At 42.9% G+C, this 26,765-nt stretch overlaps 1 protein-coding gene across 3 annotated transcripts in view; it reads left to right on the top strand.

Annotated features, from left to right (window-relative positions):
• MCU (mitochondrial calcium uniporter) overlaps positions 1-26,765 on the top strand; it is a 120,089-nt gene that overhangs the window by 72,220 nt on the left and 21,104 nt on the right. For 2 of the 3 annotated variants that reach the window (XM_020783152.3, XM_078391362.1), the window contains exons 2-3: positions 14,979-15,048; positions 19,722-19,892. In XM_020783152.3, the coding sequence (XP_020638811.3) occupies positions 14,979-15,048; positions 19,722-19,892 (241 nt within the window). Of the gene's footprint in view, positions 1-14,977; positions 15,049-15,143; positions 15,308-19,721; positions 19,893-26,765 lie in introns of those variants that run through there. The other variant, XM_078391363.1, reaches the window with a different exon arrangement.

Here is a 26,765-nt window from a genome sequence, read left to right as displayed (position 1 = left end):
CCCAAATGAGAGCATGAAGGTGGCAGGGATTGAGGGGCAGGTAATCTCTCTGCCAGTAGCAGAGGTACCTGTCAACTTTCAAGGCTGGAGGGGAGATTGGCGGCTAGCGATTTCATCGACTCTGCCAGCAGCCGTGCTCGTGGGAAATGACCTGGCTGAACATGTGAAACGGGTGCTAGTGATTACACGCTCACAAGCCACCACAGGGACAGTTCAGGGGGGCAATGATGAGCCAGAGACGGAAGCAGAGGGGAGTTCAGAAGCTGTGGTGGAAACCTTAACCACAGACAGCAGATTTGGACAGGAGCAAAAGGCAGACGCCACTCTCCAAAAGTGTTTTGAACAGGTGACTGACGCCCAGCTAACACCTGAAACCCCAGTGAGATTTCTGGAGGAAAAGGGGATTTTATATAGAGAGACCCTGAGGAATACCTCAAAAGGGGGAGATGGGATCAGAAGTCAGCTGGTGGTACCTGAAAAGTATCGCCCCATGATCTTACAAAGGGGGCACTCTGACATGTTTGCTGCACACTTAGGGGTGAACAAAACACAGCAGAGAATCACCCAGGATGACCCACAAGACGTTGTGACTTACATAGACACCTTGATGAATGACCTAAGGAGAAATCTAGAGCTGGCAGCAGAAAACCTGCAAGCTCAGAAGGTCAGACAGAAAACATGGTATGACCATAAAGCTAGAGAGAGGCACTTTGACCCAGGGGAGGAAGTGCTTTGGCTTAGGCCCTGCAGAGAGAACAAGCTGCAGCTCAAATGGGCAGGACCATATAGGGTCATTTCCAAGATGTCAGACCTGAACTACCTAATAGAGCAGGAGGAGAACCAAGCAAGGAGGGTGGTTCATGTGAATGCCCTAAAACCCTACTACCGAGGGGAACAGAGGGTTTTATTCGCGATAAAAGCAGCTGAGAGTGAGGAAGCTGAATTACCCTTCTGGGAGGGTAGAGGGGAAGTAAAATACAACCCAGAGGAGGTAAAGATCAGTCCTGCACTCACCCAAGACCAGCAGCAAGAACTAAAAATGCTGCTTAGTAAATATCACCAGGTGTTTTCCAACAAGCCGGGGATAGTGAAGGGAGTGATGCATCGGATCCACACAGGGGATGCACCCCCGCAGGCAGTATCCCCATACCGAGTAACGGGACCCTATAGGGACAAGGTGCGGAAGGAGCTGGACGAGATGCTGAGGGAGAACATAATCGTCCCCTCTTCTAGTCCTTGGTCCTCTCCGATAGTCCTTGTGGACAAGCCTGATGGGAGCATTAGGTTTTGTGTTGATTACAGGAAATTAAACCGTGTAACCACTCCTGATGCCTACCCAATGCCCAGGCTAGACAACCTGATTGAAACCATAGGGGGTTGTCGGTTCATCTCATCATTGGACCTGGTAAAGGGATATTGGCAATTAAGAATTGATCCCAGGGATCAAGAAAAGACTGCCTTTTGCAGCCCTTTTGGTCTCTATGAGTTTCGAGTCCTGAGCTTTGGTCTCAGAAATGCACCAGCCACATTCCAAAGGCTGATGGACCAGACCTTGGCAGGGCTCAGTGACTTTACAGTGGCCTACATTGACGACATAGGGATCTTCAGTAATACCTGGGAAGATCACCTGATACACCTGGAGTTAGTGCTGCAGAGGTTAAGTGCAGCAGGGCTAACAGTAAAGGCCAGCAAGTGTCAGCTGGGTAGCCCAGAAATAAAATACTTGGGTCACATGGTAGGGGGAGGAATGATAAAACCCCTGGAGGCCAAAATAGAAGCTGTTCGTGATTGGCCTAGACCCAACACCAAGAAAAAAGTCAAATCATTTCTTGGGTTGGTGGGCTACTACAGAAAGTTCATCCCGAGGTTTAGCGAGATTGCGGCTCCGCTGACCGATCTGACGAGGAAGAAGGCTGATGACCGCATCCCGTGGACCAGCGACTGTGAGGCGGCGTTCCAGAGGTTGAAGGAGGCGTTAATCAACTATCCTGTCCTGCGTGCTCCAGACTTCGACCGGGAGTTCATCATCTACACCGATGCGTCTAACAGCGGGGTAGGAGCAGTTCTGTGCCAGGAGGATGAGAATGGTGACCAGCATCCAGTGTCCTACCTGAGTAGGAAACTTCAAAAAGGTGAGAGACATTTGGCAACCGTGGAGAAGGAGTGTTTGGCCATAGTCTACGCGATCCAGAAGGCCAAGCCTTACATCTGGGGAAGACATTTTATTCTGTGTACTGACCATTCACCATTGCAATGGTTAAAGACGATGAAAACCCACAATAGCAAACTTATGAGGTGGGCTTTAAACCTACAGGACTATGACTTTGAAGTGAAGGTGGTCAGAGGGTCAGTGAACTGTGTTGCTGACGCCTTATCAAGAAGACCTGAAGAATGAAGACGGCGAAAGAACATGGACTATGTGTATATAATGTGAACAAAAAGTTAAATGTACCTGGTTTTGAATTTGGTTTGTAAGAATAAAGGTAAATTGATGTAATGTATATGGTAAATGTTTAACTTAGAATGTAAGTATGAGTAAGTATAATATGGTATGTATAAATGTTGTTGTGTATTTTATACAGGTTGTTTTTTGGTGAAAAGCACCTTAGCTTTCCCCCTACAAAACAACTTATAAAGAGGGGAGGTGTTACATAACAGCACTGATGTTACCTGTCTGTCATGGGTTTGGAGGGAAAGTTCCATCCTATGGAGAGTGGAAGGCGGGACATCAGGAGGAGGGGCTGTACTGTATATATATGTGATGCCTGTGTGGAGAAGTAGGAGATGCTGGGAGATGCTGAGAGACACTGGGTTGTGACGAAGCAGCAGCTGGGAAGAAGAAGCTGTTGTGGGAGTCTGTGTGTCAGACAGGGTACTACTGTGTGTCAGAGTACCAACCTGATAGGTTCAGGTGTCTGTTGGTTAGCCAGAACTGATAGGTTCAGGGTCTGTGCTTCAAGTTAAGGGTTCTGGGTGAACCAAACTGTATGCTTGTATGAGTGAGAATAAGCCACGTTACTTTATCCTATTCACCTGATTGTTTATTTACCCTGTGTGTGTATTTAAATAAACCTTATTCTTTTTATTGTTTAAAAATCCATCCCTGGTCTGTGTGACTTCTTATAGGGAATGGTTGGTGGCAGCTTAGTGTAACTGTGTGACCCTCCTGAATATAACTAAGAATGACCATTTGAAAAAAGATGAGAGTTGTTATAATGGTTACAGTAGCAAGATTCATATTTGCAAAGAACTGAAAAAGTGACAAACAATCTTGAAGACTGGTATAAAGAAATATGGAACTTAACAATTAATGAGAAGTTATGTGAAATGAAAAGAAGAGGAATGGTAAAATCTTATGATTTCAAGGACATATGGAATTTATACTTGGAGTATATCTTTTTGAAGGAGAAAAGGCTATATGCCAGCAAAAGTATCAATGTATTTTTGAGAGATATGGAGTGAAAAGGGATATAAATTTATATTACTGGTCACTTAGTCCCAAGGGTGAAGGTGGCATGGGTAGGGAAAGTTCACTGTGTATTGTGTGTAGTCACTACCAAATTTGTATTTTAGTTTTGTCATGGTCGGATCACCACCTAATAAAATGCATCCTCAACATGGCTCTTCCCCCCTGCAGGGAGCAGGGACCTATTGTTATGGTCCGCCCTCGAAGGCTACTGGATCCGGTTGGATTCCAGGAGGCCATGAGAGGTGCTACGACTGACCTGGCTGGCGCTCCTGTCGAGGCTCTGGTTGATGGCTGGTTCGCAGCCGCGGCTAGGGCTGCAGACATGATCGCTCCTAAACGCCCTCTCCGCCGCAGAGATCGCCCGGCACCTTGGTTTAACCAGGATCTCCGGGCATTGAAGCGGGCCAGGAGACGGCTAGAGCGCAAATGGAGAAAGGACCCGACGGATTTGAATTGGATAGCTGTTAAGGTCGCTACTAACCTTTACCTGGCTAAGGTAAAGGCTGCCAGTCGAGCATACTTCGCTAACCGGATAAGCGAAGCCTCCAACCAGCAGGCGGAGTTATTCCGTATAGTACGCGACCTATCCGGAGTTGGTCTGAGCGATGGGCCTCCCTCTAGTTTTTCGCCAGACCAATTTGCAGCATTTTTAAAATCAAAAGTGGAGGCCATCCGCCGGGACCTCTCTCCTTTTTTGAACACAGTGAGTCGAGCAGAGATGTCCAGCGCTCCGTCTTGCCCGGTGATTCTTGATACCTTTCAGCCTGTTACGTCTGACACTGTGGCCAGGGTGCTTGATCGCTGCCGTGCCACCACCTCCTCCTTGGACCCTTGCCCGGCCTGGCTAATCAAATCAGCCAGGCCTTTAACAACGGAATGGGCCACGGCTATAATTAATGGGTCTTTCCTTGAGGGCAGATTTCCATCTGCCCTGAAGGATACACTCATTAGGCCCATCAGGAAGAAACCTAGTTTGGCGGCGGACGAAATTGGCAATTACAGGCCCGTCGCCAATGTTTCTTTCCTAAGCAAAGTGGTGGAGAGGGTGGTGGCCGATCAAGCACTCCTGGATGAAACAGATGCCCTGGATCCATTCCAGTCGGGCTTCAGGCCGCGCCATGGTACGGAGACGGCATTGGTCGCCCTGTGTGATGACCTATTGAGGGAGGCCGACAGGGGCAAAGTGTCTCTGTTGGTCCTCCTTGATATCTCAGCGGCCTTCGATATCATTGACCACGGTATCCTCCTGGGGAGGCTCTCCGAGTTGGGAATAGGTGGCCTGGCATTGTCCTGGCTCCGTTCCTTCTTGGAGGACCATCCTCAGAGAGTTCAGCTTGGGGGGAGTGTCTCGGCCCCGTGGATCCTCAATTGTGGGGTTCCGCAGGGGTCGATTATCTCCCCAGTGCTGTTTAACATCTACATGAGGCCGCTGGGAGAGGTCATCAGGGGGTGTGGGGTCAAGTGTCATCAGTATGCTGATGACACCCAGCTCTATATCTCCTTTTTGCCAACCACAGGAGATGCCGTTCCGTCCCTTCAGCGCTGCCTGGAGACTGTACTGCAATGGATGCAGGAGAACGGGCTCAGGCTGAACCCGGACAAGATGGAGGTGCTGAGGGTAGGCGCCCCCGCAGCTCGGGATTTGGGAAACCCCCTCTCTTTTGGGGGGGTGACCCTGCCCGTCAGGGATGTGGTCCACAGCTTGGGGATCCACCTGGACCCGGCGCTCACTATGGAGTCCCAAGTGGCGTCGGTGGTCCGTACCGCCTTTTTTCACCTTAGGCGGATAGCCCAGCTGCGACCCTACCTTGATGTGGGGGCGCTCACTACCTTGGTACATGCGCTCGTAATCTCCAGATTAGACCACTGTAATGCGCTCTACGTGGGGCTACCTTTGGGGTTGCTGCGGAAACTACAGGTGGTGCAGAATGCGGCGGCCAGATTAATCAGCAGTGTGAAAAAATACCAACATATTTCACCCACTCTGGCCGCCTTGCATTGGCTGCCCATCCGTTTCCGCATCGACTTCAAAGTGTTGATGCTCACGTATAAAGCCCTAAACGGTTTAGGGCCTCGATACTTGGCGGAACGCCTTCTCCCGCCAAGATCTACCCGTGTCACCCGCGCGAGCCAGGAGGTGAGGTTGAGGAGCCTAACGCCGAGGGAGGCCCGGAAGGAGAAGACAAGAAATCGGGCCTTCTCGGCGGTGGCTCCTCGCCTCTGGAACAACTTACCTCCTGTGATCCGCAGGTCTCCCTCGCTGGGTGTCTTCAAGAAGCAATTGAAGACATGGTTGTTCCGGCAGGCCTTTCCATCATACTCCTCTTGACCCCCCTCTTTTTTGTTTTTGTTTTTTGTTTTGTGTATTATATGATTTAATGTAGTGCCTTCTTCTTTTAGAATTGTCTGTTTTCGTTGTTTTATATTATTTTTATGGTTGTTAGCCGCCTAGAGTGGTCCGTTTGGACCAGATAGGTGGGGTATAAATCAAATAAATAAATAAAAAATAAATAAAATTAGTTTTAATTTTGTTATTTGTAATTTTTCTTTTATTGATTAATAAAAAGAAACAAATGTAAGAGTGAGTGATACCTTTTATTGGACTAATGAAAATCAGTAACAAATTGCAAGCTTTCATGGAGAAAATTCACTTCTTCAAGCTCAACACAACTTCATGGACAATATAGAGCAACTGTACACAAGTACAAAAATTGGTAGTATATGTCTGTGAGAGTTGATGTAAGTCCTCTGAGGCTGCAGTCTCAAGCCTCTTTGCAGCATGGTCTGGAATTTTTACACCCTCTCTCCTAGCATTTATTTAAAATATTTTTATCCCACCTTTCTCCTTAAAAAGGACCCAAGGCAGCTTATATCATTAAAATACAATATTTAAAGCAATAAGTGTACAAATACTAAAGAGGATCAAACAAATGCCATTCTAAGAAATAGTAAACAAAAGCAATTCTAAAAACACATTTAAAAGCAACAAGGCACAACAATCCATTTAAAAATACCATTCAGGCAGCCAGTCACTGAAGGAAAGCTTGCCTGAAGAGAAAGGTCTTTGCCTGCTTGTGGAAGGACAGCAAAGATGGGGCCAGTCTGGCCTCCTGTGAGAGGAAATTCCAAAGTCTGGAAGCAGCAACAGAGAAGGCCCTCTACCATGTCTCCACCGAACGCATCTATGAAGGTGGTGGGACTGAGAGATAATCTCCTGATTATTTTAATAGCCAGCCAGGTTCATAATGGGAGACATGGCCCTTGAGGTAACTTGGACCTATGCCATTGAGGCCTTTATAGGTGAGAACCAGCACTTTGAATTGTGCCCAGAAATAGATTGACAGCCAGTGGAGCTGCTGTAACAGGTAGGTTATGTGATGCCTGTAACCACCCCCAATTAGCAATCTGACTGCCACATTTTGGATCTGCTGAAGTTTCCTGATACTTTCCAAAGGAAGCTTCACATCCCCCCCCCCTCCAAAGCTGGGATATAACTAAGACATGCCTCACCAAGCCCATATCAGACTTTTCCAAGAGCGGATGCTGTCAATTACTGCATGGCCTTTTCATGGTTCTTTCTAGTTTAGGAAAATTGGCCTTTTTTGACCCATATCTATGTCTGTCTGTCTGTCTGTCTGTCTGTCTGTCTGTCTGTCTGTCTGTCTGTCTGTCTGTCTGTCTGTCTGTCTGTCTGTCTGTCTGTCTGTCTGTCTGTCTGTCTGTCTGTCTGTCTGTCTATCTATCTATCTATCTATCTATCTATCTATCTATCTATCTATCTATCTATCTATCTATCTATCTATCTTTTCTCAAGAGGTTTTCTGATTTGATTGTATAATTTGACCTTCCTTTTAAATAATAATAATCATGTACCATAAAATCACCTCTAACTTATGGCGACCCTTTTCAGCATTTTCCCGGTAAAGAATACACAGAAGTAGCTTACCATTCCCTTCTTCTGGTGGCACTGGAACTATGCAACTTGCCTAAGACCACACAAACTGGCTCCTCTCCCAAGAGGCACAGTGGGGAATCGAACTCCCAACCTGTAGCTCCACAGCCAAATACATTAACTACTGAGGTATCTAGCCAGCGGTCCTTCTAAATGTCCGTCTTAATTTTAAAAAGTTCTCCACAGATACTTTGTTGTGAGTGCATCAAAACAGGCATTTCTGCCACTAAATCCAGTTGGATTGTTATTTGCTACTGAAATGGAGTCCTGTGACTCACATGAAGCCAGGGCTTTAGGATTTGCCCTTGCTTTATTAATGCCTTAGGAATGACTGATAAGATGTGGTTATCCCCTGGGTCAAACTGTTAAAGCAAGGAAGTGGGGGTGACACTTCCTATCTGGTAGGGTGGTAATTAGGCCTGGGAAATGAATCCATTTTCTGAATCCAGGTTGGATTTGTAATCTTGATCCCCAGGGGATGCATGACAACAGCAAAAGTAGTAAATCAGAGGGGTTTTTTTTCCCCCTCTCATTTACTACTTTTGCTGTTGTGACTTGTTTTATTTTTTTCTTATGCATTACAATGTTGCCTAATACAAAGATGCTGTGTTAGTCATTGGTATCCATCAAATTGTTTTGATGGATACGAATTTTATTATTCCTCTTATGAGTACTAAAATTAATTCTGTAACTCACCAGGTATTCTTGGCTTAGTTCAGGACTGAACTGATTTTGGTCAAATGGCTTAGGAAACAAATGCCTTCCTTCCAACATTAGAAGTTTGTTCTACATTCACAAAGGCTACCCCTTGAACTACAAATAACTTTATTTTTAGTGGTTAATAGCTGAAAACAAGTGTATTTAATGTTTTAAATGCATTTCAGAGCTTCCATACTTAAATGTTTGTATTGTGTCTTCATTGTAGATATTGGCTGCTTTTTTGGTTTTTTGGTTTTTATGAGAGATGGCCGTTCTAGAGCATGCACATACACTGTGAAGTGGAATAACATTTCTTAAACATTAGCAGAATGTCTTTGTCCAGTCAGTTGAGTCATTAAGCATTGTACCTGGAACTAAATTTAAAAATAGATAAATCCCGTATGCTGTAATCCTTTGTACTTGGTGGGTGCTGGGCCTTTATTGGCCCAGGGGCTAAATTGCCATGTAGGAAACGGACAGACACCTACACTCCCTCAGACCACCTGGCTACCATTGTACATTAGGTATAGAATTTGGTTTTACTTCACCTTGCCACCATCATTAGTTTCTTTTACTGTCATGTCTAGGTCTTATGATTTAATTTTAGTTTGTTAGAACAATTTGAAGTTTTCTCTTTGAAGCAGGGAAGAGCTACAGAGGTCATTAGCTGGTTGATCTGCTCCAACTCCCCCCCCCCTTATTTTAACCACACCATCGTCATTCATTCCTATTGAAGCCTCTCATTTTTCTCTTTAACTTGACTGAAGGCCCATCCAGACTTCCATGGCTTCAGTGAGGTTGGTACTGTTGTCCCTTTCCTCCTTTGAACCCAGAATTACTCACTCAAAGCTTCCATAGCTGTAGTTACTTTTCCTTCAGTGCAATCCAGCTCAGTTTTCCACATAGGACTCTTTCTTTCCTTCTTTCCTCTAAAAGTGCTGAGCTAAGGTCAATGCAGTAGCCACTAAGGATAGGAAAACTCAATTCTGTACTAGCCTTATATTGTAAAAAGCATTCCCGCATCAGAGGCTGAACTCTGCCCTTGAGAATTTTTTTTCATTAAGTTGAAAGGCAGGGTTGGCTGAATGAACCCTTGTGACTCCTACTTCAGAAGCCAAACAAACATCTGGATGTTTCTTCTACCTGCAGGCAGATCATTTTGGGGATGCAGAAAATCCCACATCCTTCTGAATCCCATGATTTAAATCTCTACTGTGTTTCATATAGATTTAATAAGAAACTGAATTTCGCTCAAGGGGAAATACTGAACTGGATAATTTTACATCTTTTCCCAGATGTTCTATTCCATTGAAACAGGAATAGGATCAGGTTCAAGGCTCTAAAGAAGTATACATGTATTTTCTGCAGACAGTAATACAAAAATCCGATAGCTTTGAAAGAGTGAGTTGTTTTAAAATAAGAAGATTGATAAATAGCTTCAACTTTGTCTCAAGTGCTGCTTCTTCCTAAAGGTAATTAATTTTTGAAAACTATTGAGTTGCCATTCTGATTAATGTTAATCTGTCATCAGTTAGAATTTTTCTATGGCTGATGTATTAAAAAGACTGATCTATTTCTTGGAAGGGCACAGACCCTGGTGGTGGGGAATGGGAGGGCAGTAGTGGTGGTGCTTCTCTTCCCATATCAGGTGGTGGGAGCTCTTGTATCAGCAATCTCGCCCTTAGACTAGGGGTTAGAAATGCTTGGTCTTTCATCTCTCTGGCCCACATCTCCCCAGTTTTTACTGTGACATATTGGTTGGGGGGGATAGTGTGATTGAAAGTTGTAGGCTAAAGTATCTAGACTAGCAGGTATGGCAAAAGTTTTGGACTACAGTTTCCACAGTCCTTTATCATTAGCCACAAATGCTAGAGATTCTGGGAGTTGGAGTCCAAAACAATTTGTGGTGTTAAAGGTTCACCTCTCCAACGCGGACAGTCAAAGCTTCCCATCCCTGCTTAGACTTTGCTAAAGTGAATGTAGCTTAGTAGTGATTAAGTATTTAATTGTAATTATTCATTTTGGAAAGCCTTTGCATGATTTGTTCAAGTATACAATATAATCTGTCATTTCTTAAGATTGGAAAGTGCAAAATGAAAAAAAAAAGGCTAAGGTGGCATGTACTTTAGCCCAATACTTACGTGACAGCTAAAGGCACTGAAATTGTTTTAGGAACGCTTATGGCGATCCCATAATGTTACTGGGATTGTGGCCAACAGGTTTTGAGGCATTGAATGTCAAAGCCAAAAATTGATTTTTATTTCACAGTGAAGAGCTGGAAGAAAGATTTGTCTTTTCAGCCATAAGCAGCCAATTGTCTCATTTTCTGGTTCAGACATGACTAGATTTTTTTTTATTTTCCACTAGATTGGATCTGCATCATCATCATGTAAAATACTTCAGTTTCTCCTTAAACCCTTTCATCTTCTTACATAGTCAGTGGGAACTGATCATCTCTTGGCCTTCAGTATATGTTTAAGTAAATGCCCCAGCAGTAGATTTTATCTAAAACAAAAAAATATGGGTGTATGAAGTTGTGTCCATATGGAATGTTTTATGAACTCAAAGTTCACAAATTGATTTACATTTTGGATTTCTTCATTCTGAGTGGAGAGGATTGTTGTACCTGTTCCTTATACAAAACTAATGCCTTCATTTATTTGCTAAAATATTTAAGACACACCATAAAATTGGGTAGTAAAATGCAGCGGTTAGTTGACCATTGCATCTTTCTATGCACAGTATCCGTTTTAACAACCATAGATTGTTTAGTACAGGCATCATTTATAACCCATGACTAGTTGCTTCAATTCTGTTTAAGAGTCCAAATGCACCAAGAGACCAGAACTTAATTTGCCATGTGAAACTGCTTCTGCATTGCATGTTGAAAATGCAAGGAAATGAAACTATGTTTGATATAAGCACTTTGTTGTCGTGGTTTAGTTGTATCCGACTCTTTGTGACCCCATGGACCAGAGCATGCCAGGCCCTCCTGTCTTCCACTGCCTCCCGGAGTTGTGTCAAATTCATGTTGATAGCTTCAGTGACACTGTCCAACCATCTCATCCTCTGTCGTCCCCTTCTCCTCTTGCCTTCACACTTTCCCAACATCAGGGTCTTTTCCAGGGAGTCTTCCCTTCTCATGAGATGGCCAAAGTATTGGAGCCTCAGCTTCAGGATCTGTCCTTCCAGTGAGCACTCAGGGTTGATTTCCTTTAGAATTCTAATGCAAAGTATACTTTGCAACCTCCCTTTGGACTTGATTTTACATCCTAGTGTGCAGCCACAGCTTGACCCTGCAGTAGTTAATCAAATGTAATACTGAACCATGATTTAGGAAAAGTTAGCCATAGATAAAATGTATCTGCATGGAGTAATTGATCAAAAGGAAAAAATGGTAGCAATTCAGTCAGTAACATCTACATTGGTAGTTGGTAAACTTTATAAAATGCTGGCTGATGCTTTCCATCCAGTTAATAGATGTTATCACAACAGTGATAAATGAATTTAGCAGGACTGAGGACTATTTTTCAGATTTGCTAGCAGCCAAAGGCCACAATCTCAAGAAGACGGAGCTAAAAGAGAGAGGAGGGTCATGTAGCAAGATGCTGATCTTGCATATTTAATTGTTCATTTAAAAAATTGGATGCAGTGCTGTTTAAAAATGTACCTTAAAGGTTTCTATAGGTTTTATTAAAAGAAAAATAGGTTTAATATAAAATATTAGTCTTCTAATTGAAAAGGCCATGTTGTGCCACATAGTGTCCAAACATTTGTGGGCATGAAGACATTGAAAATATGACAGAATTTCTCCTCATATCACCTAAAGGGCACACAAGGTGTCTTTTTTACCAAAAAAAAGTTTGAGAGGCAGGGGTGCTGTCTGCAGCCTAATTCTTCTCCACAGATAGAGGTTAAATTATAGATATTGCATGTCTCCTTAGATTACATAAATAATTCCCTGTACTACTACACCAAATAGGACATTTTGGTGCTGCAGGTTAAACCGCAGAAGCCTCTGTGCTGCAAGGTCAGAAGACCAAGCAGTCGTAAGATTGAATCCTTGCGGCGGAGCGAGCTCCTGTCGCTTGTCCCAGCTCCTGACAACTTAGCACTTCGAAAGCATGTAAAAATGTTTAAAAAGTAGATAAATAGGTACCACCACAGTGGGAAGGTAACGGCGTTCTGTGTCTAGTCGTGCTGGCCACGTGATCATGGAAACTGTCTACAGACAAACGCTGGCTCTACGGCTTGGAGACGGGGATGAGCACTACGCCCTAGAGTCGGACACGGACTAAATGTCAAGGGGAACCTTTACCTTTACCTTTACTACACCAGTCGAAATGAAACAAGACATAAAAGAAAACCCTTTTCGGGTAGGATGCAGTCCAGAGCTCTTTTACCTTCACGAACTTCAGCAAATCGTAGAATACCACAGACAGATGCAATAAATAGTATGGATGGGGACAATACTTTATTTATTCACTGCCCCATTGTTTAGTGCAACAATATATCTAGCCTTCTATAATATGTTCAACCACTGCAGAGGCTTTACAAGTAAATACTATATGAAAAACATTTGGACCACAATTATTGTGTGATGCTAGTAAATCGGGTCTTAAAAATATTTAAGGATTGATTAACTAAAGGTTACTTGATTAAAAAATTTAGAATTATGTCCTAAAAATTATGCATTCCTTTTACTACCAGTCTGGTAGTAAAACTGTACACTTCTGCATTGAATTTTCTACAACTACTGTATGGTGTTTCTATGAAATGGGATAAAAAATAATTTTGAGAAAAGACTGAAAAGTCTTAATCATCAAGTTTTGGGATTTTTTTTAAAAAAGAAAAATGTATGCAAGTCAGAGAGTTGCATGGGAACCCATTTGCATCAAAGCCAGCCATTGCCTATGAGTACATATTCTTACCACTTGTGCCAAGAGCAAACATATTGTTGTGTGTTAAGGCTTTGGGAGCACTGCTGAAACAGCCAACTATATCCTACTCAAAATAACAAACTTCCTTAAGGAAAATACTCATGTGCTTGTCAACCCATACGGCAGTGGATACGTTGATGCTCCAGAGCTCCACTAAAAGGCAGAATTGTTTATCATTTTTTGAAATATCAGTTCCGGGAATCAGAGTAAATGCACACAATACTGAATCATATCCATTGGCATCTGTTCCTGAGCCCACAAAGCAGCATAAATGCGGAAGAAAAATCATCTGACATACAAGGAGCATTAAGCTGCATGGTAGCTCATACAGTTCAGTGGAGCTAATATAAATTTGGTGTGGTAATTTTGCTAATTGTGGTGTATTTTGGCAATATCCTGTATGTTGTGGTTAAGAAATAGAAGAGAGAAAATCATTTTTCCAAGCGACAGTGAATTAATCTATATCTTACTGCAGAGCAGCAAGATGATCTTACGTGGCTCAAGCAATGGATAGCTAACTTTTTCTTAGAAAATCCCTTGCTGACTCAGTTCAAGGAAGATATTGCTGCAGATGACTGACCTCTGTAACAAACTGCTCACACAAGTGGCCTAGTCTCATGAACAAGTGAAAACCTCCGGAAGATTGCAGATGCTACTTCTTAAGTTAGAGAATAAAGCCCATTCAGTTACCATTTCAGATGTAAGCAGAACAACAGATGGAAAATATTTCAAAATATAGTGTTGGTGCCAATGTATATTACTTATTTTCTTTTTCACTTACATTAATGTCTGTACTATTAAAAAAGACATGGGAAGTGCTATTGGTACAGGTTCAGCCCAACATATATGTTTATTTTCTAAAAGTTCCCTATAAACAATTATTTTTGTGTATTAATTCATACCGCCATTCTAAACTTTTTTACTGGCAAGTAAGCACTTTTCATAATGTTCTTCATTCTTGCTTTAGTGGATAAGTTTAAGAGAGGGGTCCAGTTGTAAGTCTCGGAAAGGGGTTACCTTATAAAATCAGAATTATTACAGTTATACTGATGGTCAGACTTCACAGGATTTTCTATGTGTATGTTTTCGGCAAAGCACATAGGTGGTGATGAAATTCACAAAAAGGATTTTGATGGCAGATGCTGCTGATCAGGTTTGGTGGTACTGAGTGTGTGTGTTTCTTGAAATAAGATTAAGTAGATGATGATGATGATGATGATGATGAATACAACAGGGATTTCAAATGAATTCCTTGTCTAGATCTTTTGTAAGTGGGGGTTAATTTCATTTAATAATTGCAGCATTGTGCTTTTAACAGAGTAAAACTCATAATTCATCATAAATGAATGAAGTGATATTAAAAGTTCATAAATTCTGTTGTTTCGGAGGAGTTTCCAGACAGAATCGTTTAAGACAGAAATGCCCAGCTGATATACATTGATCTGCACTTAAAAATAGCCTGTCTTAATACTTCTGCATTTTTTCACATTCTCTTCCGAACTATGTTTCCTTACTCCTGTTTCTGCAGAGTTTGCTTGTATAAAATGTTTCATATAGAACAGTAAGTTTAATACTGCTGGCTGGGGTTCATAAAGGAATCCCACTTTGATTCTGTATAATGTTGACCCTTTTGAACTGCTTGGCAAAAATGCTGCATAAAGATTTCATGACTCCAAATGATTTCTATGTTCCTTTCCAAATCTGATGAGCAAGATTTTTAAGGTACAAGAATTGGCTCACGAAGGATTGTCATACTGACTGACAGATGGCAGCAACATAACTGCTTATGAAAGGTTCTCTTGATTACATCTTCCCTGCAGCAGGTAGTAAGATGTTGTTAGATGGCTATCCTGGCATGGGTTATCTGAAATAACCTAGTTTATTAATCAATCTTACTTAGCTCTGTTCATTTTTCTAGGCACACCAAAGGCTTCCTCCCTGGCAGACCACACGGGTGGTCTACTGCAGTACTGTAGTGCCCTCTGATGGTGAGTAGTACAATAAATAAATTGTTTAATAATAGATATTAGAAAGCTCAGTAGTTGGGTTTTTCATTGTATTTTTTTTCTTTTGCTTTAAGTAGGGACTGAAAACTAGGTGTGTTGGATTGAAAGCATAGCAAGCAAATTTGCATTCTAGACAGAAGCAACATGAATTATGATGAGAAGAATTTGTTTGAATGTGTTCATACCTGCCACTATCTACCGGCCGAACTCAATTGAGAGAAAATGTGCATGGACATTCTAGGTCAGCTGCCTTTTTTTCTCGCACCTTCGCCCAATAGATTTCTCTTTGTGATTATTTGTCCTTCATTACTTCATGGAACTTGTTGTTCCCCTCCCAAATACCATTTTAGTTTAGGACTGTTCAAGGTCAAGCTTGTAACCTTGAAGGTTACTCAGATTTCCTTTTCAAGAGAGTCCTGTGTAGCTTTGTTTGTTATTCTCCACCAAAAACTAACTTGAAATAATAATGCTGAATTTTGCCTTTATTCCCATTTTTTGTTTTTGTTTCATAAATGCAGGTTTAATTTATAGAGGTTGTAGAATTGGTACTATTTTACCTTCATTGGCCTCTAGAGGTGATATCCGAATCCCTGAAGATTATACTGTACATGAATTCTAGTGTCTAAAATGTTGCTATGTTCTTCAGACTGTTACAATAAACAGGGATCCTGGTTTTGTATATGTGTGCCTGGTTTTGTATATGTGTGTCTACATTGAATTTACAGCCTATATTCTTTTCTATATGGATATATAATGTAAGGTGATGTGCAGTTACTGCACTGATGGGACAGGTGGAAACTTTTTTTCATATTCCTTTATGTACCAAAATAAGCTGATGGTCATGCCCTTTATGTCATGTCATCTCGTGTTATATTATGTTGAACAAAATCCTTTTTATATAGTTTAGGCCAGCAAAAGTTATGCAAGAAGATTTTAGCTTTTTTTTTTTTTTGAAGTATATTAAAATAATAGGTATTTTAAAGTGCTATTTCAATAGGTTCTCAAACCCATTTTAAATTTTTAAAAAATTTAAAGTGGGTTTGAGAACCTATTGTAATAAATAATAAAGCCTTTTAAAACCACGGAAGAAGTCTTTTGCATGTTCCTGAAATATTGGGAAGACATTCTAGTAGTGCTTTGTTGAAATAAGGCCTCAAGGAGAAAAAAACCCATAATTGGTGAATTAAAATGAAGTACGTTTTGGTCATTTCTTCCTAGACTTACACCATAAATTCCTTTATGATGAGCAGGTTTTAAAACTGGAAAAAATAGACTCTCTTTATCCAAACGGTAGAAGGACTTTGATCTAACGAATCACTTATTGAAGATGGCTATTGTCTTTTGGTCCTTGGTGTTTGCTAAAAAATATGTTCCTACTTGAAGAGAGAAAGTTGAAATTACCTGCTTTAGTACTGAAGCATATACGGGAAGTCACATAAAAATGAAAAGTAATTTTATTGGTCCGTAGGATGTGGGGAAACCTGCAAGATCCACAAATGGAGAATGCTTTCGATAAGACCAAACCAAATGTCAGAAAACAGTAAGCTTTCTAATTCTCTGTAATACTTAACCAGTGCAATGTTTTCTGACATTCAGGCTGTTCCTCATAAAGTTATTGTCCCATTGTGGCTTTTCAGATCAAGAAAGTTTGTTGATGATGAAAGGTCAGGCATTTTTGCTTCCCATTTTTTTCTTTCTAGATCAGGGTGTATGGTATATAATGAACTTGAGATGAGCTTTACTTTTTATATGCTGAATTTAATTGCTATTACTTTAACTTCCCAAGTTTGTCCTAGAACCAGCTGCTAGGGAGTTGAAGCACCTCTAGCAGTGTGGTTGAACAGCTGTTTGCTAGACTGGAAGCCTGGATACTACTGCTTCCTGCAGTTTTGTTTAGCTACTGCTTATGTTATTCGTCAGAGTTTTTGTGGTAGCGTTGCACATTACAGTACAGAAGTATGTATACAAGAAAAGTGGTGGCATATGGGCCAGCTAAAAGTTCTTGTCTTGAATATCAATATATTTTCTTCATAAAGACAGGAAAACATTTAACCTAGGTACAAGTCCTTCTTTATGAACCATACAGACAGGGCAGTAAACAACTGGAAAAAAAGATTCTGATATATAGAAAAAAGGAGAAACATGCAAGCAACAGCCATTTAGAACATTATGCAGACTAACATTTGAAAGGTTTGATTCTCCAAGAGGACTAGAAACAAGGAATGGGATCAAAATATTCTCCTGTCTCTCTAATTAAGAACTTGCAATTTCCTGTGAGTAAGAGAGCATTATATACAGGAATGTGGACAAGGTCAGAATAATATTCTTTCTCTAAAGCACAGGTTCCCAACCTGTGGATCGCAGCCACCAAAGGTTGTGTTTTCTGGGGGGGCATCATGCAGTTTTCAGAGGAGAGAGATCCATTGCCCTCAACTTGTACCCCCCCAATCCAGGTTCCTTTCTGCCTGCTCCCTCCCTCACTTGTTTCCCCCACAAGACAAACTCTCTTCACTACCCGCTGTGGGGTTGCTGGATGCCCAGGGCCCCCTGGCTGTGTGCTCTCCCTTCTCCAGTAGCAAGTTCTCCTTGGCTCTGAGGGCTGGCTAGCTGGCCAGCTCGGACAGGGCCCTGGGACAAGGCGCCCCTTGCAAGCCAGGCCTGCCACATGGGGGTTCAAAGACAAGGAGGCAGTAGCAGGCTGGATGTGGAGTGAGAGAAATGCTGGGGGAGAAAGAAAAGGCTACTAAAATGATTTCACCCCTCCTCACCTCAGGTGCGCACTAAAGAGGAGGAGTAGGAGCCACTGCTTAAAGGGAGAGCAAAAGGGGCAGTGGTTCTCTTCCTGATGGAAAACTCACCCTCCCCCAGTGAAACACAATTTTAATCCACCCTCATTACCTCCATCTCACAGATCCCATTGTGGGACTGTCAGGAGAGGAGGGTGAATGGCGTTAACATACATTCAGCCACAGATGTCAAGGCTGGTTGCCAATATGCAAGTAGAACCATCACATTAAATATTAAGTTAGAATTATATTCTGCAATATCTGTTTGTAATGTGATTTCTTTACCCCATTAAAAATGCCTTTTTATGCAAATGTGTCAGGGAGTCACAAGTTATTATAAAAAAAGGGGGAGTCATGACTCGAAAATATTGGGAAACACTGCTCTAAAGAAAGCAAGTGTTTGTAACTACCTTTTAGCAAGAGGGCATTCAACAGTGGCATGTAAACAAGAAACAGACTCTTCCATTTGGTGAGAGCAAGCACTTGCTATAAAATTTGATTTGAAAATTTTGGTAGACTCCCAAGTACAGTCCTATATATAATTTCCTCTGTTTCTGACAATCAAATGTCAGTGCTATTATTTATGTTGCAAACATTGTTCCATCCATGTAAAAAGGGAGAGGTATCAGCAGACTTTCGCTGTTTGTAAATATAGGTATTTTTAATATAAGAGGAGGGGAGAAAGCACCAAAAGGTAGAGAAGGAACGGTCTGTTCATATGTATGCTTCCATGCAGCATAAAGTGGGGATGAGGAACGTAGAGTAAAAATCCAGCAAGGACATTAATTCAGGTTTCATGGAGAGCCACAGCCCCTTCCTCATGTCTTTGAAGCTACAGATAGGGACAGCCAGCCCAGTTCTGTCCTTCAGAGCTTCTCCATCACAGAAGGCTGTCAGCGTGAGGCAGCCTCGTTCCTAAAGACATATGCCCTTTGAAACAACAGCTGTCAGGAGAGAAGTAATTATTTCAGCAAAACGTAGTTCATCCTGTTTACACAAACTATACCTTTCCCAGATGAAGGAAAGAAGTAAGGAAAAGCATAGCATCAAGAGAGGGGAATTTGTAAGCCAGAGTCTTCTGCATCTAACATCAAACCATAGTTTGACATAACATTTGACCTGTACATGCTGTGAAACATTCTACCTTGTGTTAAATAATACATGTTAAAACATTACTTTCAGGTAGGTCTGGTTCTTACTGTGCAAGGATCTGCACTAAGGCTGTCTCATTATATTTTAGTGAAAAGTTTTCCCCCTCCCATGAGATGTTCAGTTAAATTCTACTCTCAGCATGGGTGATAAGACAGTATCCTCCAGTGCATCTGTGATCAACAAGGTGACTTGCACAGCACAGGGCAAACCATGTGTTACGCACACATGTGCTGTCCATCCCTTTGCTTCAGCTCCCTGCCTCCCAATATCTGCTGCCTGGGGGATTCACTTTCCTCTGCCTAGTGGTACTCCTGCCCTTCACAGAACTGCAGACTCCTTCTTTGCTTTACAGTATGTATGCTAGAGTAAGAAGAATTAGGTAAGGATCTTTGTTTTGTGGGAAGTAGTTTATCTTGGGTACGATCCTTGCATTTTCTTCTCCTACTGGAACACGTGTAACTTTTTCTTTTAAAGAAAAGTTACCCAACCTACTCTACATTGTTGTTACAAGAAAAACAGATCTTCAAGGAAGAAATTTCAAAGAACTTAATAATGTATGGAAAAGACTTAGAGGACCTACTACACTGAAGGTCCATAAAGACTTGTGTTTTAGGCTTCAAGATACCGAAACACAGCAGGCTGTTTGGAGTGTCTTGAAGTGCGTGTACATATGCATAATGTAACAAAATTCCATTTCACCATCTTGTTTCCTTCTAGATGTCACAGTGGTTTACCAAAACGGGTTACCTGTAATTTCTGTGAATCTTCCATCTCGTCGTGAGCGTTGCCAGTTTACACTTAAGCCTATTTCAGACTCTGTTGGAGTATTCTTACGGCAATTACAGGCAGAAGACCGGGGAATTGACCGGGTTGCAATTTACTCACCAGGTACTGTTGTTTAGTATTACTAGAGCAATTAGGTGAATTTTGGTACAAAGTTACCATATTTTTCCATATATAAAACACTTTTTCATAAAATAATTACAGGAAAAATTGAGGGTCATCTTATACACGGAAGGAGGCAGAGTCAAAGGAGCAGCTGCGTTCAGCCATCCCTCGTGACTGCCCATTGACTGCTCCTCCGTCTCCGGCAAGGGTCAAAATTGGGGGTCATCTTATACATTGGGGGGCGTATACATGGGGGAAAACGGTACATTATGCTCATGTCGTTCTGCTTAAAATATTTTTGATTTAATTACTTTACCATGAAGCCACTTGCAAAACTGATATGGGCACTACCTCAGATAAGGATAAGGGAGTATTGCACTAGTCTTACGAATCTGTGGTAATAATAAAATTGAGGACAGAGAGAGCCTTCAACTTACAAAATCTTGAACTCTGAAAGTAAAAATAAACATGCCTGTGTTTCTTTACATGCACAACTGAAAAGAAGTAGGCAGGGAGTGGTTTCAGAATCCCAAGTTACTTCTAGTCCACCTTAAATCTATCTGCTTACCCTGCCATATGAAAAATCTGCATTCTGACACTCACATTTGCCAAAAACATGTTTAGTTATATTATAACATGCTGAAATATGAAGCATCTCATTCCGAGACATTTTAGTTCAATTTTGCAGTTACAAAGTCACAGAATTAAAGAATGGTGTAGTTCAGGGGTCTCATACTCAATTTACCTGGGGGCCGCTGGAGGCAGAGTCTGGGTAAAGCTGGGCCACATCGGATTTTCCACCAAGTGGAGCAAGAGCCTGGGGAGGCCGCCCAGGAGTCCTTTGCTCAGCTGGGGCTCGGAGGAGGAAGAGGGGCGTGCGGGCCCTCATCGCCAGCCATGACTTCCTCCAGCTCCTTCTTCATTACCAGCAGCAGCAGGACAAAGAAGCGGAGAAGGGAGGGTGTGCCAGCAACCGCCTAGCGGGGAGAGGGCACAACATTTTTTTTTTAAAAAAAACCCTCACAGAATTGCCTTGCCAAAGGAGAAAAGCCCCCATCGGTACCCATGAAATTAAACAGAATGGGATGGCCCCCCACATGTACGCGCGCACACACACACACACACAGGTCCAGCAACCTTCCTCTGAGGGCCCCCTCAAAAAAAGGCGCACTCGCCAGCAGCAGCTACCCCCCCACACGACAGAGGAACAAACTTTGTGAGGCGAGCCCAGGTAGCCTCCAGAGCCGACGCGGCTGAAGCAGGACGAGGAGGAGAAGGAAAAGCACTGCCAGGCGCTGAGGTACCGAGAGAGAAAGAAAGCCAGAGAACCACTTTCCTGGAAGAGGTGGCGGCGGCGGCAGCTGCTGTTGGCGGCTTGGAGGCGCTCTTCAAGGATGGGCTGAGAGCGAGCTCCGCTCTCAGGCATTGCTCAGCGGTAGCTTGGGTACTCGGGGAAAAGGGTCAGCAGTGCGCCTCGCTCATCAGCTTTCCCCCAAGACAGTGCCTCTTGCACCTTCCATCCGGAACTGCAGCCTGCTAGCTGGCAGACAGGCAGACTGGCTGGCAGGCTACAGTTCCGGATGGAGGGTGCAAGAGGTGCTGCCTTGGGAGACGGCCAGCGAGTGAGATGAGGCTTTTTTTTTACTCTTGACAGCAAAGAACGCATGAGCGCTTCAGGCAAGATGGGGGCCACAAACTATCATCCAGCGGGCTGCAAATGGCTCCCGGGCCACATGTTTGAGACCCCTGGTGTAGTTGGAAGAGATGTCTAAGAACATGTATTTCCACCAGCTTCAGCATGGGCATCCACCCTATGTTAAAAAACTCTTGAGTGAAAGAGAATCCATCATTCTTCTACATGGCCTCTGTGCATCCATACAATTGGGTATAAACTGCACTTGCGCTGGTTCCTCGGAATATTCTAGAGCTTAAGATAAAGAAACATAGTAGTACATTGCTCTTATTGCGCATGCTCCACCAGCCCAGAGCCTCAATTCCTTTCTGCCGCCGTCGTGTTTGGAACCTCGTTGCTAGAGCTCTTCATTCTGTCATTTTCCCCCCTCGTGTATCAGACCCTTGGACCGCTCGAGGGGGATGTTTCTGCTCGACATCAAGTGTCACAAGCTTCGGCTTTGCTACTAAACTTCCCTCAATCTCCTGATCGCATACAGGCTGAGACTATATCCAGCCATGATTCTGCCCATTCTAGCCCTGTTCGTACCTAGGCGAGCGATTGTAGTAAGGCGATCGAATTCAGAGGAATCCATGCATTGTTCTCTCCCAAGGAAAAGAACTGATAAGAGAAAGCATATTTCACCTCCTTGACATCAAGCATCTCAAATTGAGGTTCTGGTTTTGCCAAGAAGCTCTCAACATTGAGCTTCCTCAGAATACGATGACCCAATTTACATCAAGGTCAAATGGAAATCAAAATGTCATCAAAGTCGTCCATCAAAGGAACTCCTCTATGACATCGAGGGTTATAACATACACAAAGGATTCAATATGTTTATGCTGCTGCTTCTTCACCATCACCCTCGCCACCAAGACATCGACACTGACCATCTTCTGACGTCGAGGCTTCGGTGTCCACGGTTTCTCAACGTTGAGACTCTGAATGATACCCTTCTTCAAAGATAGTTATCAGGTCGAGGAAGAGTACTGTTGTTGATACGGCTTCGGCTCAAGCAACCAAACCTCAGATTATTCCACCTCAAAGTAGTCAATCATCAAAAGCAACCGCTAAGGTTTCAAAGACTCATCATTTAGCTCCTTCACCCTCTATCTCTCCCCAATAGACTCTTTGGACTCTTTTGCCTCAGATCACAAAGAGGGAATTTTGTCTGATGCATCAAACACCTCCTAATATTAACACGCCTCACTCAGATGTTGGAGACTTGTGTCCACCCTCGCCCTCCACGGATTTTACATCTTATGCACAAATTATCACTCATATGGCCAAGTCTCTACAGCTTGATGTGGAGCAGCCACCACGTCCTAAGCAGGATCTTGTTTTTGGTGACATCGACCAAGATAAGTCACATCCTCTCAGCCTGGCATTCATTCCTGTCATTATGGACATTATTAAGGAAACATGGAACTTACCTTCCATGTCTATGCAAATCTCTAGAATGATGGAAGGACAGTACAGGGAGCATGGCAGTGACACCTTATTTCTTTCTAAGCATCCACTTCGATCATAATACAGACCAGTATGTCCAAGACATGAGCTAAAACCAAAGTAACCCCTACAAATCATGTGGGAAGAAAGCTTGATGTCGTGGGACGCCAACTGTATTCTTTCGCATCATTCCTTTTGCGGGTGTCAAATTATCAAGCTGCGTTAGGGGTTTACCAAACACAACTTTGGAGCAAGGTTTTACCCATCCTGCAGGCGGCCCCTGATGAGACGAAATCTTTGTTGCATAATACTCATACTGAAGCATTGAATGTTGCCCGGCACCAGATTCTGGCTGCTCGCCATGCCACTGAGGTCACTTCAAAGTCATTAATGTCTGCAATTTAGGCCAATCAGCCTTCTTTCAATAGCAGGCAAGCTGTACGCCAACTATCTTTTGGTCCATCTTAACACTTGGATCACTGAGAATAACATCCTAGGTATTGAACAGATTGGGTTCAGACCAGGCCACTCCACCTTGGACCACTGTGCAGTCCTGTCTCATCTCGCTTACAAGTACTCCATAAAAGCTAATTCAAAATTATTTGTAGCTTTCCTAGACTTAAAAGCGGCCTTTGACAGCATTGACAGGCAGCTACTCTGGGCCAAGCTGGAGAAAACCGGAATCCCTTCCAATCTGATTAACCCCATTAGGCAACTGTACTCTAACACCTCCTGCAGAATAAGATGCTCTTGGGACGGCCTCCTTACGGAAGCGATCCCTACAAATAAGGGAGTCAAGCAAGGTTGCCCATTGGCCCCAACTTTATTCAACCTGTTCCTAAATGATCTGGCTCCAGAACTGTTAACTGTCGATGGTCATTTTCCAACTCTTGGAGATCGCAAGATCCCAGTCCTTTTATATGCCGATGACGCTGTACTTATTTCGCGCTCTCGGCTGGGCCTTAAAAGATTAATTAACAAAGGTCTGGACTATTTATCCATTAACAAACTTCATTTAAATTATCTGAAATCAAAAATTTTAGTTTTCTCCAAGTCCCGCAAAATATACAAATGGACCTTTAATCGTCACTCAATTGAACAGGTGAGGACCTTCAAATATCTGGGATTACTATTCTCAGCCGACTGTTCCTGGGTGGGCCATCGTAATATGGCACATGCAACTGCCAAAACATCTTCAACGGCTATCTCCAGATTCTTCTATAACAAAGGAGGCCGCCTAATCCCGGCAGCCCTCAAAATATTCAATGCCAAATCCATTTCCCAAGCTTTGCACGGCATCCCTATTTGGATCAACGCCTATCACAAATCATTAGAAAATTTCCAATCAGTTTTCTTGAGAAGAATCATGGCTATGCCAAACTGCGTGCCGTATGAGGCGTTATGCCTCGAAACGGGACAACTCCCAGTAAAGGACGTTGCTTGGCACAGAACTTGCAAATATTGGCTAAGAATATACTTTGACCCCTCCCAAACAACCCTACTTTATCATCTAAAAAAAGATAGTTGCCCTCCTGCTGATGGCTGGCTAAGGAAGATTGAACAGATTGGTCTAGATCCGGAGACCTTGGGCTCTCTCACGTTCCAGGCCGCCTTAAAAACCGTCAAACAAAGACTGGCCGACATTGATTCGCAAAACTTATTAAGTGCCGCAAACAGATCTTGCTCACCTCTGTTCTGGAACCTTCCCCTGGTAGTAGGCAGCCCACCGGCCTACATCTCCATACTGCATAATCCCGAAATCAGAAGGGCGATTTCTTTAGCCCGCTGTAATTCAATTCCCTCGGCGGTGCTAACAGGCCGATTTAATAATATCCCCTTCAATAACAGATTATGCCCCTGCATGATGAATGTTGTAGAGACGTTACCCCACATCTTATTTCATTGCCCACTTCATTTGACCGCGAGGGACAAATTCCTCGCCTCCTTTCCTCAACGAAAGCCCTGGCTTACTGACGAAGCATATTTTAGCTTTATTTTACAGCGGTCCGACGAGCACTTTTTGACTATCCTCGGCAAATTTTTGCTAGACATAATCCAAACTAATACAGAACGAGAATCCAATCCTAAGTTTTAGTGTTTTAGGGGCTGTCCCCACAAGTTGTACTTTGTACCCTTTGTATGTCTGTATGCGCTTTTTATGCCAATAAAGGTAAAGTAAAGTAAGTAAAGTAATGTCTGCAATTTCCCTGAAACATCATTCGAGGCTCAGATCTTCTGGGATTGCTGAAGATGCCAAAGCACGCATAGAGGAGCTGCCCTTTGATGGTACTGGCTTATTTAATGAAAAAACTGATGACGTCATGGAATCGTTTCATAAAATGAAGAAGACAGCTATGTCCTACGTTATCCAGCAACAACCTAAATTCCAAAAGTTTAAAGGACGTAAACAATTTGGCCAAAATCAATGCCAATATCAGCACCAGTATCAACAGACCTACCCTTCCTATAGGCCTTTGAATCAAGGAAGATCAGTACAGTCCTCCTATGCCAATGCTTCTTTCAGACCTACTGCTACATCTCAACGCTGTCAGTCTTTCCGCCAATCTACCAAAAAATCAGAACAGTATCTTTGACTCCGCAATAAATCAAGATTTAGATCTAAGACTTGTACCCTCTCCTCTTACCAAAATGCCAGTTTATCCTCAATCAAGACTAGCCCCCTACTTGGACAACTGGAGACGCATCACGAAGGACTCCTGGGTATTATCCATCATACAATTTGGCTACCGCATAGAATTTGTAGAGCTTCCTCCAGTTGGTCACATAAAAGTTACTCCCTATACAGAGACTCTTCAAGAAGAAATTTCGTCGTTATTAGAAAAAGAAGCAATCCAACAAGTGCCTCGCCACGACATACCCAGGGGGTTTTACTTCAGTTATTTTACAGTACCCTTTTGGTTTGTCTACAGCCCCAAGAACGTTTACAAAGTGCATGGCACCGATAGCGGCCTACCTTCGGCTTCACGACATCACCATATTTCCATATATCGACGATTGGCTGGTAGTAGCTGCCTCTCAACGCAAAGCTCGGCTAGACACCAAGTTTGTTCTTCAGACCTTGACAAGTCTTGGTCTTACCATCAACAAAGACAAATCTCACCTTCAACCTACCCAAGTCATAGACTACATAGGGGCGTGTCTAGATTCCATCAAGGCAAGAGTCTTTCTCCCACCGGAACATGTCAGAAAAATACAACAGGCTGTATGTCCCTTTCGTCCACACGCCAGAATCTCAGTTTATCACATACAGCATCTTTTGGGCCCTGATGGCTCCAACGACATCTGCCCTCTCTCATTCCAGACTAAAAATGCGGTCCCTCCAAGCCTGGTATCTTGCTCAGTTCAATGCCATGGTAGACCATCCATCCATACGTTTCCAAGTCACACCCAAGTTAGCAGAACAGCTGGAATGGTGGTCATCCAGGACGAATCTATTAATGGGGTGCCCATTCTGCCCATTGGAGCTCACAATACAAGTGACATCAAATGCAAACCCCATGGGTTGGGAGGCACACTGCAGCCCTCACAGAATCCATGCCTTGTGGTCCATGAAGGAGAGATACTTGCATATAAACCATCTAGAGATGTGGGTGGTCATGAAGGCCTTTCGTGTGTTTCGCCCTCTTCTGATAGGTCGTGGTGTCCAAGTAGTAACCAACAACACCATGGTGATGTTTTATAGAAACAAACAAGGAGGCACCCACTCAACGTCGCTTCTGTATTTAACAGTA

This window comes from Pogona vitticeps, chromosome 3, assembly GCF_051106095.1.
Source record: "Pogona vitticeps strain Pit_001003342236 chromosome 3, PviZW2.1, whole genome shotgun sequence".
In the NCBI taxonomy this organism is placed as follows: Eukaryota; Metazoa; Chordata; class Lepidosauria; order Squamata; family Agamidae; genus Pogona; species Pogona vitticeps.
Note: the sequence above shows the minus strand (reverse complement) of the source record. Positions and strands in the feature narration are given on the sequence as shown.